The 14377-nt window shown below is 39.2% G+C and overlaps 1 protein-coding gene across 1 annotated transcript; it reads right to left on the bottom strand.

The window, feature by feature from the left end:
- On the bottom strand, positions 1-14128 carry LOC148354255 (ATP-binding cassette sub-family C member 2-like). Its single transcript, XM_088350787.1, has 32 exons — positions 13786-14128; positions 12656-12829; positions 11449-11595; positions 11229-11366; positions 11024-11146; positions 10887-10942; positions 10540-10786; positions 10233-10408; positions 9980-10157; positions 8855-9109; positions 8707-8772; positions 7616-7753; positions 7391-7537; positions 7235-7319; positions 7101-7167; positions 6901-7027; positions 6536-6712; positions 6173-6340; positions 5588-5771; positions 5193-5328; positions 5016-5118; positions 4691-4910; positions 4453-4607; positions 4192-4347; positions 3245-3444; positions 3032-3158; positions 2317-2418; positions 1067-1210; positions 845-1003; positions 606-772; positions 315-509; positions 1-238 (listed from the first exon to the last, which is right to left on the bottom strand). Exons 1-32 carry the CDS (start codon positions 13837-13839, stop codon positions 109-111), a joined length of 4701 nt encoding a protein of 1566 aa, XP_088206913.1. The 5' UTR covers positions 13840-14128; the 3' UTR covers positions 1-108.
- Positions 14129-14377: the final 249 nt, after the last annotated feature.

Here is a 14377-nt window from a genome sequence, read left to right as displayed (position 1 = left end):
AATTCACACATTTGATTGTCTTTATGATAAATACATGCATATGCATGTATTGGCATACTTTTCTACCAAATGTGAATGCAATTTAAGCAATACATGTATTTGGAACTTTCATAGACTTGTAATTTTTTCTTGCGTAATCCCAGCATCCTTTGCCATGGCATAGAAGTGACCTTGTTTTTCAAGTAAATTGGTTGGAGAATCAAACTCCACAATCCTACCAGCATCGAGAACCATAACCCTGAGACAAAAAAAACCCCACATACAAATGGTAAGTTTTAATGCCTCCAGCATGAATAGAATGGAAAAGACCCAACCTGGAGCTATCCATGATGCTGTGGAGGCGGTGGGCAATGGTGAGGACTGTGCAATGTGCAAATTCTTTCCTGATGGTCGTCTGGATCAGATTGTCAGTCTCCAGGTCCACGGCTGCCGTAGCCTCATCCAGGATTAATATGCGGGACTTCCTGAGCAGAGCTCGGGCCAGACACAGCAGCTGTCTCTGTCCGACACTGTGTGTTGAGGTGTGGCAAAAAAAAAAAAACCACATTTTAGTATTTGAAGAACGTTTTCACTGTGTTCAACAGATATGCACAGCTGAAACTCACCTCAGGTTCTCTCCTCCTTCTGCAACCTCATGTTGCAGTCCCTGCTGCAGCCCTGTCACATACTCCTTAAGATGAGATAGCTCAAGCACTCTCCACAGGTCCTCATCACTAGATCTATCAAACGGATCCAAATTCATCCTCAATGTCCCAGAGAACAATATTGGATCCTGTACACGAATAAACAGATTAGTGATCTGTGTTTAGAAGCCATCTCATGGGGTTAATGGAGTATTGAACACCTGTGGGATTATAGCTAGGTTGTTTCTTAGGTCGTGTAGCCCGATTTCGGAAATGTTGACACCATCAATGAGGATACGCCCCTCGACAGCTTCAATGATTCGGAATAAACAGTTGGTTAAACTGGATTTCCCGGCTCCGGTGCGGCCCACGATACCAATCTGTAAGCCAAAAAAGCTTTGAGTTAATCAAACATGATGGCACGAGAAAAACCACAAACAAACCTTTTCAGTGGAGCCAATATCACAGGAAATGCCATGCAGCACCAAATCCAAACCAGGTCGGTAACGGACTTTCACATTTTCAAACTGTAGTTTTCCTTCATCAGGCCACGTGTCTGCTGGACGGTTGTCAGTAACCCACCTGGCCTACCAGGACAGAAATGTCACTTCAGGGGTCTGGAACCTTTTTTACTTAAAGAGCCATAAAAGCAAAATGTTTTGATTTTTTGGGGGGGGGGAGAGTAACCCCATATATTTTGAGACAAAAATCAACACAGTTGCTGAACCCGTTCTCCAAAAAAAAGTTTATTCTACAGCACCTTTTATTTCACTATGTGACATTTGACTATTTGATAAAATCTAGTAAATAATAATAATGCCAAAACCTGTGTCTCGCATAAATACACCCCTAAAAATTTGTCTACCTCCCGCAATTACTTAAGTGTCAAGGCATTTTGACCGTCATTTTTGTCATAATTATTGGTTTAAAGTTGCAAACATGTTTGGGTTTTGTGATCACTACAATAATCTTCCCTCATACAAAATGGAGGAAGTATGTCTTCAAGCCATACATATGTCATGATGACTGATTAATTTCACTTTGTTTGGCGCCAGCCGCTGCGGGCTTCCTGATTGATCGTCCTACTTAGGCTCCGTCCTTTCACTCGCCTCTTTTCAGTCCGTCAGCGAGCCTGTTTTCACAAGGCAAGCATTTTTGACTCTGACTCCCGTCGGTCCCGCTTTTTCACCCGTTTCCAAACGTCCATTCCTGATTTCCCCGTTTGTCTCCGGCTACGACCCGTTTTTTTGACCTCGACCACGTTTTGATCTCCCGTCCAGGCTAACGTGTGTTTTTTTGACCCCGACCACGTTCTGCTCTTCGCCCCGGCTAACAACCTGTTTTCCGTCTACTACACTACGATCTCCCGCTCCGGAAGATCCACTTCTGCATTCGGAACACATTCCGGTTCTGTGAGCGGCTTGCTTCCCGGGTCCAGCGAGCACCGGATCGCGGGTGCTGCCTTTCCTCCATTTCTCAATAAACTTGTGATTACTTTAGGCATCTGGGTCCTACTTCTGTTCTGGAACGTGACAACATACTCATTAAAAGAGCCATATATGTTACTGACCTCTTCTATAAAAGATATGTACACAGGCTTGAATATTTCATATGCATTTTGAAAAATTGCAAACACCCATTTTTTGTCAGTGTGTGCTCAATTGTTTTCAATTTTTGATTTTTTTTTGCATACCTCATTTTCAATATTGCTGTATTCAATCACTCGCTCCACGGCGACAATATTAGTCTCCAACTCTGATGTCATCCGAACAAACCAATTCAGAGGTTGTGTGATCTGCGGTAGAAGCCAGACATTTATGAACATTTTGTGGTCTTCCTGTCCGAGATAATCCTTGACCAAATCTCTCTGTTTTTACGTCAGTCAAGTTGCTGAAATTTTTTACATTTCAATAAGAGAAGACAAAATCTTATATTATTTTCATTAACGGTTCAAAACGTTTCATACATTCTGCAGCAGAGTGAATGCATCCTGTATAGAGGTGAGATCGGGCCTAACTGACCTGACCCCACCCGCACATATGAATACCTGGCCTAGCCAGAGCCCAATAAATCAACTATATTTGAGGGACCGAGCCCAAAGCAAACCCAAATTTTCACGTTTCATTTGTAAGGAACCAGGAGGACGAAGAAAGTGTAAATTGGTCGGCTCCGCATGATGGTGCGCATGCATGTTGCGCTGTGCAAATCCTTCACAAAGAAAAGATAACACGGATCTAATGACGAGTGGAAACATTAAAAAAGAACAGTCAGCAATAGAGAAGCCTGGCCCAAACCTCTTACTAATGATTGACATTTTAGGCCGGACCCAACTTAAATTTCGGATTTTGGGTTTAGGCTGGGTTTGGGTACAGGCCCAAGGTTTTACCTTAATCCTGAGAGTGACTTACATTAAGGGAGTTGGAAATGGAGAGGCCAACCAAGCCGCTGTCCAGACTATATCTAGAAATAACGGCGAGCAGAGCAGCAAAAAACACCACCAGATTCCCCACAAATTCCAAACGAATTGCCAACCATCTGTGCAAGAAACACACATAGAAAATTCCATCAATATTCTATGACACACATGACATGTTAACAAATTATTTATAGAAATATATTACCTGTTGGATACAATCAATGGGTAGACAGTCTTTAGGTTTTGATCCATGGTGGCTTCATTGTGCAGGAGGAACCTTTCTTGTTGGCCGTAAGCTCGAATCACAGACAGGCCTGACACGGTCTCGCCAAAGTGGGAGTAAATAGGAGAGCGGGACACTGAGTCCAGCCGCCGTAGCTGCCTTGATGTTGCCACGTAGAAGCGCTGTTTAAAGTCAAGATATTAAAAAAAATATACACATAACGATTCACATACATTAAACGTAGGTACTACATGGACTAGCCAATTGACCTGTAATATGTGATAACCATGGAAACAAAGCTTGTAATAATAAAGTAATAGGAAGGAACCACACGTAAGGAATAAGGCCATAACCAATCGATGATCTGTAGAATTATTAAGGATTAGGAGGCAATTAAAGCAACAAAGTCTTCAAGGGTATGACAATTTTCACAAGTGGAAGTTTTAAAATCAGTTTTAATTTTAATTCACCGTCTCCTCTTCTCTCTGCATCTTCCCTCTACTCCATTCAAACAGCTCAAGTCCCGTCACACCAAGGGTAAATCTATTTTGTTGTACTTACTATACAAGTTTTGGATTTCTTAATGTTTTTATCAGGAGTATCGAGGGTTCAGAACACATTAGCTAAATACCATAGTTTTCTATCCCGCGCTTTGTGATACTCACCCAAGAATGGATTAATGTTGTATCCCAGGGGTCTACTGTATAAATTAACAGTAAATATAATTTTTAGAAAGTGAAAACACACGCACTTAAAATATACTTTATAAATGTAACATATTTCAATAAAACACATAACTCTGACATTACCAACGTTTTTACCGCAGTATATTTTGATGCCTTGGATCAGTACAAGTGTTAGTATAAGTTTCAATTGACTTAGTGACATTATTATTACAGAATCAGGTTTTTCCAATTTGTCCTACTCACCTGGACAAAGAAGTAGACTACCACTAGAGGAATAATGACAATGGTGAAAAAAGGAGTGGCCAGACAGATCACAAAAAGGGCAGATAGCACTCCCAATAGACAAAGGATCGAAGAACGGAGAGACGATGGGATGGTCTCATCTATTGTAAAGATATCCTAATGGACAAAAACAAAATAATTGATTATACTATATATTCAGTGAGACTGAAAAAAGACGACCCTTTTTAATTTGTGGATTGTAGAAGTTCACATCGGTTTAACCTTTGCAAAACGGTTGATCACCCTTCCAATAGGCGTTGTGTCAAAAAAGAGCATTGGAGCGCGCAGTATGTTGTTAAGCAGCCTTGAATGCAGAATATCCGATGCTGCGATGGAGGCATTCGCCAGTAGCAGGGTTCCGAGGAACACAAAAAGGCCTGACATAAAAAGTTGAATAAATATGTGAATCATTCCGTCATGAAACAACAATAACATAATTCATTGGACTCTTTAAAATTACCCTGAGCTACCCCTAAGGCGCCAAACACTCCCACCCTGGTGTCTCTTTTTTCTGCAGGGTAAGTCATGTTGTGATACTCCACTGCGTCATTAGTCCAGTCACTAAGCCAAATATTCTGGCCAATCATTGCAATGCTTTGGATGAAATACACCAGAAACACTGAAGTAGTATAACCCCATCCCATGGAAGCCAGGTAATGGATGCAGACTGAAAGTTTCACCTGTAGGTAAAACACAAGACATTCTGTTACACAGTAGGGACAGTAATTCGATGTCTTTATTTAAATGTCTGGATAGAAAATGGTCCAAAATATAACCAAAACTACCTGTCCTGTTTCTATCGTTTCCTTCTCTATCAGCCTTTGGGCTTTGTTTATTTCTTCTGCATTTTCTGATTTGCTAGTTGAGTTCATTCTTGGCCTTTTAAAACTACGACATTGAAAAGTACATTTACAATTAAGTATTTTGCCATTAGCTTCTCTACATGAATTGATTTGTGGTACCTGCTGTTGCGCTGGCTGCGCCGGATGCTGTTTTCCCTTTTCAGAGTCACAGTTACAGTATCTTCTAACGGAGAGTCTGCTTGAGTGCCATCTTCCTCTGGGACCATATCCTCGTCTGCATTATTATGACTATAGCCTGTAGAAAAGTTGACGTTATATTCTAGAATGAATATCATAGAATCAGTGAAACCAGTGAACCCTCGTCTATCACAGGGTTTACTGAATCGTTTTATATCAAGGGTTTACTGCACATTGTTTTTAAATTGGCAAAAGTATCAAATGAATAATTTGTAGCAGAATTAATTGATATGCATTAACATTGGTAGCAAAAGCTTAATTAGATGACAAAATGGATCAACAATTCAGACTTTATCTTAAAATTTTGATTGAATTACCGGACTTGGGTGAACTCTGGTTATTTTGCTCTTTGGCGTACGTGTCCAAAAACTTAGAAAAGGCGCCTTTGTTAGCACGAAGGCTACTGTAGGATCCAACTTCAGAAACCACTCCATCCACCAGGACAATAATTTCATCCACATAAGGCAGGAAGCTCACTCCATGAGTCACTAAAACACGTGTCTGCAAAAAGAGAAATCACACACACGAGGTTTCACTTTCTGCAGCCGACTCATGGTGAAACCAAAAAATACAGCATGCAGCATAGCTGACCACAGAAAAGCTATTTGTAGACTTAAGTGTGAACTTGGAACGGGTCATTATAGAAGCTGGCTCGCTGATGACCCATATACGTCTTTTTTTGTTATATTTCCATATACAGGTATCTTTTGTAGAGATCACCAAACACATTTAAAATGAATAATAATATACCCCCAATAACAGTTAATGACACAGACCACATGGGGTTCTTAGCAAGCAATGGCAACATACTTGTTTGCCCCATCCCTTTACAAGTTTGTCATGAATAGATATGGCGCCAGCTATATTATTTTCTTGATATAGCAAGATATACATATGCATACCTTGTCTTTGAGTATTCCATTAGGTCCAATCACTTTGTCAAAAAGATGTTTCCCCACATGAGCGTCTACAGCGGACAAGGGGTCATCCAGCAGATAAATGTCAGCCTGACTGTAAGCTGCCCTGGCCAAACTCACTCGCTGCTTCTGACCCCCAGACAGATTAATGCCCTATAAAAGGAAAGAACAATGTAGTATACACAGGAAGATTAAATGAAATAAAAATTATGCTTTTCTACATTATGCAATGCTAGTTTATAAGTACATTTCCCATCCAAAGGCCTCCACAAGTATTTAATATACCAAAATATTGTACACATTAAATGATAACACAACCAATTCAGGTTAAGGGTATACAGATCTTACTTTCTCTCCAATCTCAGTCATGTCACCCCCTGGAAAAAGCTTTAGATCTGGCCGCAAAGCACAGGCTTCAATCACTTCTTGATATCGCATCTCTTCAAGGGGAGAGCCAAAAATGATGTTATCCCTAAGGGTGGTGTTTTGAATCCATGCTTGCTGGGGTACAAAGGCAAGTGAACCCTGCAGAAAAAATACACTTGAAAAAATAAATAAACAAAAATATCGGACTTCTTTGTACATGTGATCAATAATAAAAGTAAAATGGAATAGTAAAAGTTAAGCGAAAAGCACACATTTAATACAATGATAAATAAATGGATATATAAATGGATGAATAACATGAAATACAATACAATTTCCATTGTTACCTTAATGTTGATGGAGCCTTTGGTGCTATGCATTTCTCCCAAAATAGCGGACATCAGGGAGGACTTTCCTGAGCCAACAGCTCCAACAACTGCAACCAGCTGACCAGGCTTGATAACCAAACTCACACTGGAATTAGAAAAAGTCAATTTAAAACCATAAAAAAAGTAAAACACTGTGTTGCTTTGAATGCAAGATTTACTTTTTAAGTTGGGGCTCGCCATCCTTTTCCCATGAAAAGGATCCCTCGCAAACATCAACAGCAGAGCCTCAGAGACACGCAAGAAAGATTTTTATAATGCCTCAAAAAAAGGATTTCAATTTTAAGATACTGACTGAAACTGGGATCATGGCGGACTACATCACTTTCAAGATCTTCGCCCCCCAGAAATTTTTCAAGACGGTTTCTTGACACTGATGCCTAGAAACAAAATTTATCTTTTAGGACCGATTGATTATGTCTAAATGTGTCTGTCTGATTGGTGTCCTTACTTGCACAACGGAAGCAATAACCATGGGCAACATGGCCAGAGGTATCCGAAGGATGTTGAAGAGAGAGATAGATGTGAATGCCTTCTCAGCGGTCAACACGTTATCCGAACTCACCAGCACAAACACAGCAAACGTTGCCAGAGACACCTGTGGCGAGGACAATGAGTCAAAAAAAGTCATAATATTGTAAATGTAATTGTGCTGTGGCACACTGACAGAACTGACCAGAGCTGGAGCACACCTGAAATTCAACGTGGAGATAGCATTTAGGTAAGCAAACTTCTTCATGACGTTTAGTTCTTGACCTCTGATGCCTTCGACCTGAGCTTGAAAGGATGGCTCCCATGCATACAGCTTAAGTATCTACCATCAGAATTAAGTGGAAATTAAGGTATGCAGGGGTTGGGTAACATTTCAGAAACTCTACAAAAATAAACATCCGTTTTATTCTGGCATCTCACATGGCAGGTGTCACCAACATTTTGTTGCTACTTTGTTGTTGCTGATTAGCGATCAGTTGGATATGCATTTCTAAAGTAACAAGTTATCATCATTACTATGTCGTTACTATGTTACTAATCTGTTATTACCAGGTTGACGTAAAATAGGCTCAGTCAACCACTGAAAAACATCGGCATTGCAAAAGAGCACAGAGGCATTTACATGTACAGATTATTGGCTAATTCGAACAGTAATTTGGGAAAACACTGATCATATCAATTATTCCTCATGCCAGTTAGAAATCAGATTTCTTGGAAAATCAAATTGACACGTCACTGTTGAGGTTTCATGAGAAAAGGCAGATTATATATGCTCACAAACAATACTAAAGTGTTTTCATACACACTGGTCAAACCTTTTGATTTATAAAGAAGGGTAAATATGCTAATTTACAGTACAGAAATGTTTTCAAATATGCCAGTGAAAATCCCTCATAAGCACATGTCAAATGCTCTTATTCACGCAGATTAAATGTTCATGTTCATGAACACGGGTATAATATGCACATAAACAGTACTGAAATGCTTTTCACACAGGCTGGCTTCTAATACACTGGGGAGGCAAGGGGGTGCAAGCCTGCAAAAGTTTGGGAACCACTGCTCTAATAAATGTTAGTTAAATTTTGTTTTAACAAAAAAGGGGTAAAATACACTCACAGACAGGACTTAAATGTTTCCATAAACACTAGTTAAATGCTCTTCAAAATCACTAGTAGAATGTTTTCATACATTTCACATACACTTGCCGGCAACGTACTGATCATAAAAATACAACCAGTCAGTTAATGATTTCATCGGAGACTCACGAAGGCTCACCTTTATCCCGTTGAGTATTTCATTCATGATTTTCAGTCTCTTGTCTTTGTATTTCATGTTGTCAATCTGAGAACAACATAATGTAATTCGGAGAACAGAAGAGCTAAGGATTGAAACAACATTGATCCAAAACAAATAAAAACATCACCTGGAATTTTTTTGCCTTGGTGGCCAACAGACCATTTATAGGCACCAAAAGAACCATGACTAAAAGACCAGCCAGCACAGAGGGCCCGAGCTCCTGCCAAAGGAAGGCAATAGAAAGAGCGATCTGCAAGGGGCAGGACCATAGCAGGTGGATATAGTTGACAACGTCATTGAAGCGCTGGGCATCGGCAGACATCAGGTTGACCGTTTCGCCGACAGTAGACTCTTTTCGTGTGTCGTTTGACACCACTAGTGCCTAGAGAAAATTGTTAAGCAGTGTAAACAGAAACATATCATGACTGTAAAAATGCTCACCAGAAAATAAGGGCTATTCAAAAACTTTACAATGAACCTCAGTTGCTCTATAGCTTACTAATGACCCAAATTTATAAACTCTTGAATGCAGACAACTTTTTGGTACTTTCTCTTTTCTGATTTGGATCAGGAGGACAATAGTGAAGATATTAGGACCTGATCATTTCTATTTTCCTTGGGTATTTTATCCGTGTCATCAAAATTGTAATTAAAAGCAACATTACGAAAAGTTTTTTTTTGAACTTCAGAAGACAGGAGAATCTTACAGAGTCAACAACACATTCCATAAAATCATTGGCTGCTCTGTGCCCATTTAGGAGGACATTGGCTTGGGCAACCAAAGCAAAGCTGATAACATTAATAAGGACTCCTCGCACGCTGGCCACAACCAAATTGACCTGTTACCCTCTAACAGGCGCTAAAGGTTCCTCTTAAAACAAAGACTAACAGGCTCAGAGACATTTTTTTCCCCGGAGCCATCACCATACGAAACAAGCACACAAACTATCTTGCCTATTTATAAAATTGATTATATTCCTATTTTATTTTGCACAATTCTGCTAATAAATGTTATTGCACTGTTTTAATTGCACAAGTTCTGATGCACCTACAAGGCCAGTATACAGGCACTACCTTGTAAATATTGCCTATTAATTATATTATTATTTTTATCTGATTCATTTGAAGTATTTTATTACATGTGTATCCTGCAGTTCAGATATTAAATTTAATAATTCACTATAATCACTGTAAACTATGTCGTGATCAATAACAAACTAGACTATTATATTCTCCTGTTTTGTTTATTTACCTTTCTGTAGACAGCGGCCATAATAGCAGTCTGGAGCTTTATTCCCATCACAAAGCACCGCTTGAAATACTGCTGCAGGAAAAGGGACTGCAGGAGGGCCACTACCAGGAGCAGCACTGCATAAAGATAACCTTCCCATGCGTAACTGCTTTTGTTTTGTGTGAAAGAGATCATCAACCTGGGGAAAAATAGAGTAACAATGACGTGTGCGTGACATTAATCCAAAATTGAATTATCGGTCAATTTCAGTTACTTTAGCAGCTGAGGACTAACAAAAGAGAGGAGGTCGACCAGAAGTTTGAAGAAAGCTGACTCGAGCAAAATTCCTTTAAATGTCTTGCATATTGTAAGTATGAGCCAGGAGTTGGGGAAAATGTTCCCGTCTTTCTTTTTCTTGCCTTCCTTGTCCTTTTTCCTGCCTTTATCTTCCTGAAGAAAACAAAAATACAGACTTACAAAGCAGTGAATACAAATGCATGTTCAAGATTGATACATGAAATTAATTTTGAGTGCCAGAGAACTGAAAAATCTCAGGAAGTTAGTGTACATATTTTCCTCACCATCATCAATATGTCCTGACTGACGCCTTTCCCAAGTCCATTAGATATCACATTTTGATGGTCTTCATTTCGGGCTTTCTTGTTTATATTTTTGTCCAGCCTTTTTTGATAGCGATGGCGAGCTGCAGCAAATTCTGTCTGCATGAAGCGCTGAAAGTTCTGGCTGATGTAAGCTGTGGTGTCCTCTTTATTTAGGGCCCACATGTCCTCTTGAACCAGAGGGTGCCTGTAACCTTTTATTGCCATTCTGGTGAATGCATGTTAAGTTTTTGGTCACAAGATTTACTATCTTAATAATATTCTATAAAATGTATGATTTGTTGTTGGTTTAAGTTCTTCTGGATTACCTGGTAAACCAGTTGAATGTGATTCTATTCAAAAATGGCGCACTCGCCTCTGGATTCTGTCAATAAAAAGAAATCATTTTTAAATGTGTATGGCAAAATGAAAAGGCAAGACATATAAATATATATTCTTAGTATACCTTTTTTGCAACTTCCCTGATTTCTGGAGATGTGTCAGCCACACCCGAGAGGATGAGCGCTATCACTTTCAGACCAAATGCAATGCAGACCACGCAGAATTGTGGTAAGTCAACTATCCCTCCCTAGTGGTAAATGTTAAATTTAATAACAGGGTTTGGCAAAACAAAAAACAGCTGATTGATGATCCTTGCATCAGTTTCTTGCCTGTCGGAGTGCCTCTCGAATGACAGTCTGCAGTGGAAAAACATCACACAGAACGGCGAGGAACCAAAACACGAAGAGAGAGGCAGAATCTATTGAGCCCCTCCGTCTTGACCCTTCTTGGCACAGCAGGACCATGACCTAAAAAAAAAAAAACTATGTATAGAGAGAGAACAAATCTTACCAGGACAAAGTCAGAGTTGGGCTAGATATCTAAACCTACCCATGACGCAGCATAAATAATGGGATTTGTATAGTAGACAGGAGCATTCTTTTCTGGTTCTGGCATCTTCTGGCCCGAACCAAAGTCTTCAACTAAAGTAATGGCCAGGCCTGCAATAGCAGTCAGGAATAGGAGAGCAACAACAACCTGTTTCCGGAAAAGGAAATCATGTTTTTAAAAAAACAAACAAGTTTAACTTGTGATTCTGCCTTTGCACATTGTTAGTTATTTTTCATTTAGGATATTGTTTTTCATTCTTTTGGGGGGTGGTTACCAATGTTATTTTAATCATATGTGTTGTGCCTTCACTAAACCATTGTAAATACTCTGTGAGCTCGTTATGTAGAACGTGAGGACTGGTAACTTGTATTTATTTTTGGCAATTTTTTGGCAATATTTTTGGTAATTCTATTGTTGGTTATTTTCAGTAGAGAACAGAAAACTACAACATTTTACAAGTAAGCAAAATATAACATAAGTAAAAATGAACACATTTTATGAGTTTGATTTACTTTTTTTTAAGTCTACCAGAAATAGGTATTAGGTTATTATTATGTCGTTATCAAGTTATAACCAGGTTTTTTTTTTCATTAAATCTATGGTTAAAATCAGCTCAATCAACCACTAGAACATCTGCCTTATATAAGGGAGTGATTAACAAATATAAATGATAGACTTATTTTAAACCTAATGTAATCCCCCTAGATGTGATCAATGATGTACTCAGTCGCTGATTAGGTCTGCTCACAGATTTAATAACAAACTAACAAGCGGTATAAACATCCACACAAGAGCTATAGTTCCTCGTAACTCACACCGTACACGTGCACACACAGACAGACTTCAGAGCACAACATTTCAAAGCACAAAACTTCCCCGTCCCTTGAAGGAACCATGCTTGAACACAAACAACGGTAACAAAAGTAACACACATTACAATAATTTGGGAATAATTAATAATTTTAATAAAGACAATGATCATGTTGATTTCTTATGTCAGTTACATATAAACCTTTCTAGAAAATCAAAATGACCCATCACTGGTTAGCTATTTTCAGAACAAATTTACCGGCTACTCAAGTCTATGACATACCGGATTAGTATTTCGCAAATTCCCCCCTTTTGCCATGCAATATCTTTTTCATTCATGTTCATCACATTAAAATCAAAGTGTTCATTCAAAATAAAAGAATTTGATTTTTATTACCTGTTTGCATAAATAGATTTTGGACACATGTCTGGTCTCTATAGTTCTTCTGCAGAGATTCAGGAGGTGCCATGGGGCACAGAGCCACAAGAACCCCAATGGGATCCAAACAAGCACTGTTTGCTCCACACATATTGGCAGATCTGGATCCTCTCTGTTCACATACGAAGAGTTCTGCAGAACAATAGGAATCAATTGTGCTTCAGTTACACTATAGCTGAAGCATGTCAACGCCTGCATCGACCAACCCGCAGAGATGGGAAGCTGGGTCATTGCTGTTATGGAATTTTTGGACTATTTTACAGGTTTGAGGCGTCGTTGCTGTCATGCACTTTACGGACAAATTTCAATATGTTACCTATTGTTCTCTTTTATCGATGTTTACTATGTTTGTGTACTGCTAGGCAATGCTTAATGTATTCTACCCTGGTCATGCTGGAAGCGAGATTACCACTTGTAAAGGCCCTTTTCAAGGTTTATTTTTTCCTCAGGCAGAGGTTTTGAGTTTGACTTGCCCGGCATGTTGGTTTAAGATCAGGCGATGGTGTCATTGTAATCCTGTGCAGTCCTTTGAGACATTTTTGTGATTAAGGGCTATACAAATAAATGTGACTTGAATTGACTATACACTAATTGCAACCATTTTAATTGTTTCAACCTTACAGCGTTTTATGCAAAGTATTTAAATAAGAAAGGAGAACCTTACAGAGAGTCTGCAACACAGCACAGAAAATCAACGGGTATTCTCTGCCCAGTCGGGAGGACATTGTTGGCTCTCGCTACCGCAGAAGAGCTGACAACATTATTAAAGACACCTCTCTGGCTGACGCTATGTATTTGACCATCTAAGGGAAATGTATACTCATAGTTATTCTTTGCCTATATTTTTCACTATGTAGATGCTAATATCTTTCCTTTATTTTCTGATGCCGTGTAATTCAATCCAGCCCACAACCACTACCCTGCAAACATAACCTTTCCATTGAATTATTCTTTTGTATTTTATTTTTATTTCGTGTTTATTCTGGGGCAGCTCATCAAATCTCATTGTAAACAATCGACACATTGCGGTAATCGATGACAATTCAATTCTGTTCTCCAATGTAGGTTCACATTTAAATCGCACTCACCCAAAAGACAGAACCACAGTAGTGCTCCAGGGCAACAGCACACGATCTGCACATGGTCCCCACGTAAGTCCTCGGACAAACCTTAGAAATTCTGCTTCGGTCTCTACTAAAGAATTCCTCACTCTCCTGATTCGTCCACCTGATGACAATGGCAGGACGTGACACAGAGGGGACTTTGATCCATGAGTCTTTTAAAACAAAAAAGCAAAAAAGTTGAATAATTCAGTTAGATAATTATTCTCCATTCACGCGTTTATGTAACAACATGACAAAACTAAAGTAGGGCAATTGAGAAAAGCCGGCTTGAACCAGCCAGTGCATTGAACCTTCTCCATTCACTGATCAGAATAAAGTTCAATTAACAAAGAACTGCTTATAAAAAGCAAAAATGAGAGATGGAAAGAGTGGAATGAACCCACCCCATATCCTGCTTTTCCCCTGCCTCTTGCACAACAAAAATATTTGAGAAGCCCTCCTTGCATCAGCTACAAGTTGGTCAAGTATATTTACTCACTCCTGCATGGGTGCAGAAATTCTTCAAATAAAAAATAAGCAGTTATTCAAAAGGTCAGGGAATGTGTCTTTCTAATTT

Source organism: Urocampus carinirostris, chromosome 13, assembly GCF_059441175.1.
Source record: "Urocampus carinirostris isolate Australia breed hairy pipefish chromosome 13, RoL_Ucar_1.0, whole genome shotgun sequence".
Lineage (NCBI taxonomy): Eukaryota > Metazoa > Chordata > Actinopteri > Syngnathiformes > Syngnathidae > Urocampus > Urocampus carinirostris.
The sequence above is the reverse complement of the archived record's forward strand: the minus strand, read 5'-3'. Positions and strand labels throughout refer to the sequence as shown.

Bases quoted from the DNA above. Each gene is read 5' to 3' on its own strand.
- LOC148354255 (XM_088350787.1), bottom strand. From the start codon at position 13,839: ATGTGCAGATCGTGTGCTGTTGCCCTGGAGCACTACTGTGGTTCTGTC. The intron at 12,830-13,785 runs GTGAGTGCGATT...ATTGTTCTGCAG, and splicing joins ACTGTGGTTCTGTCTTTTGG to AACTCTTCGTATGTGAACAG. The intron at 7,028-7,100 runs GTAAATCTTGCA...TTCTAATTCCAG, and splicing joins GGCGAGCCCCAACTTAAAAA to TGTGAGTTTGGTTATCAAGC.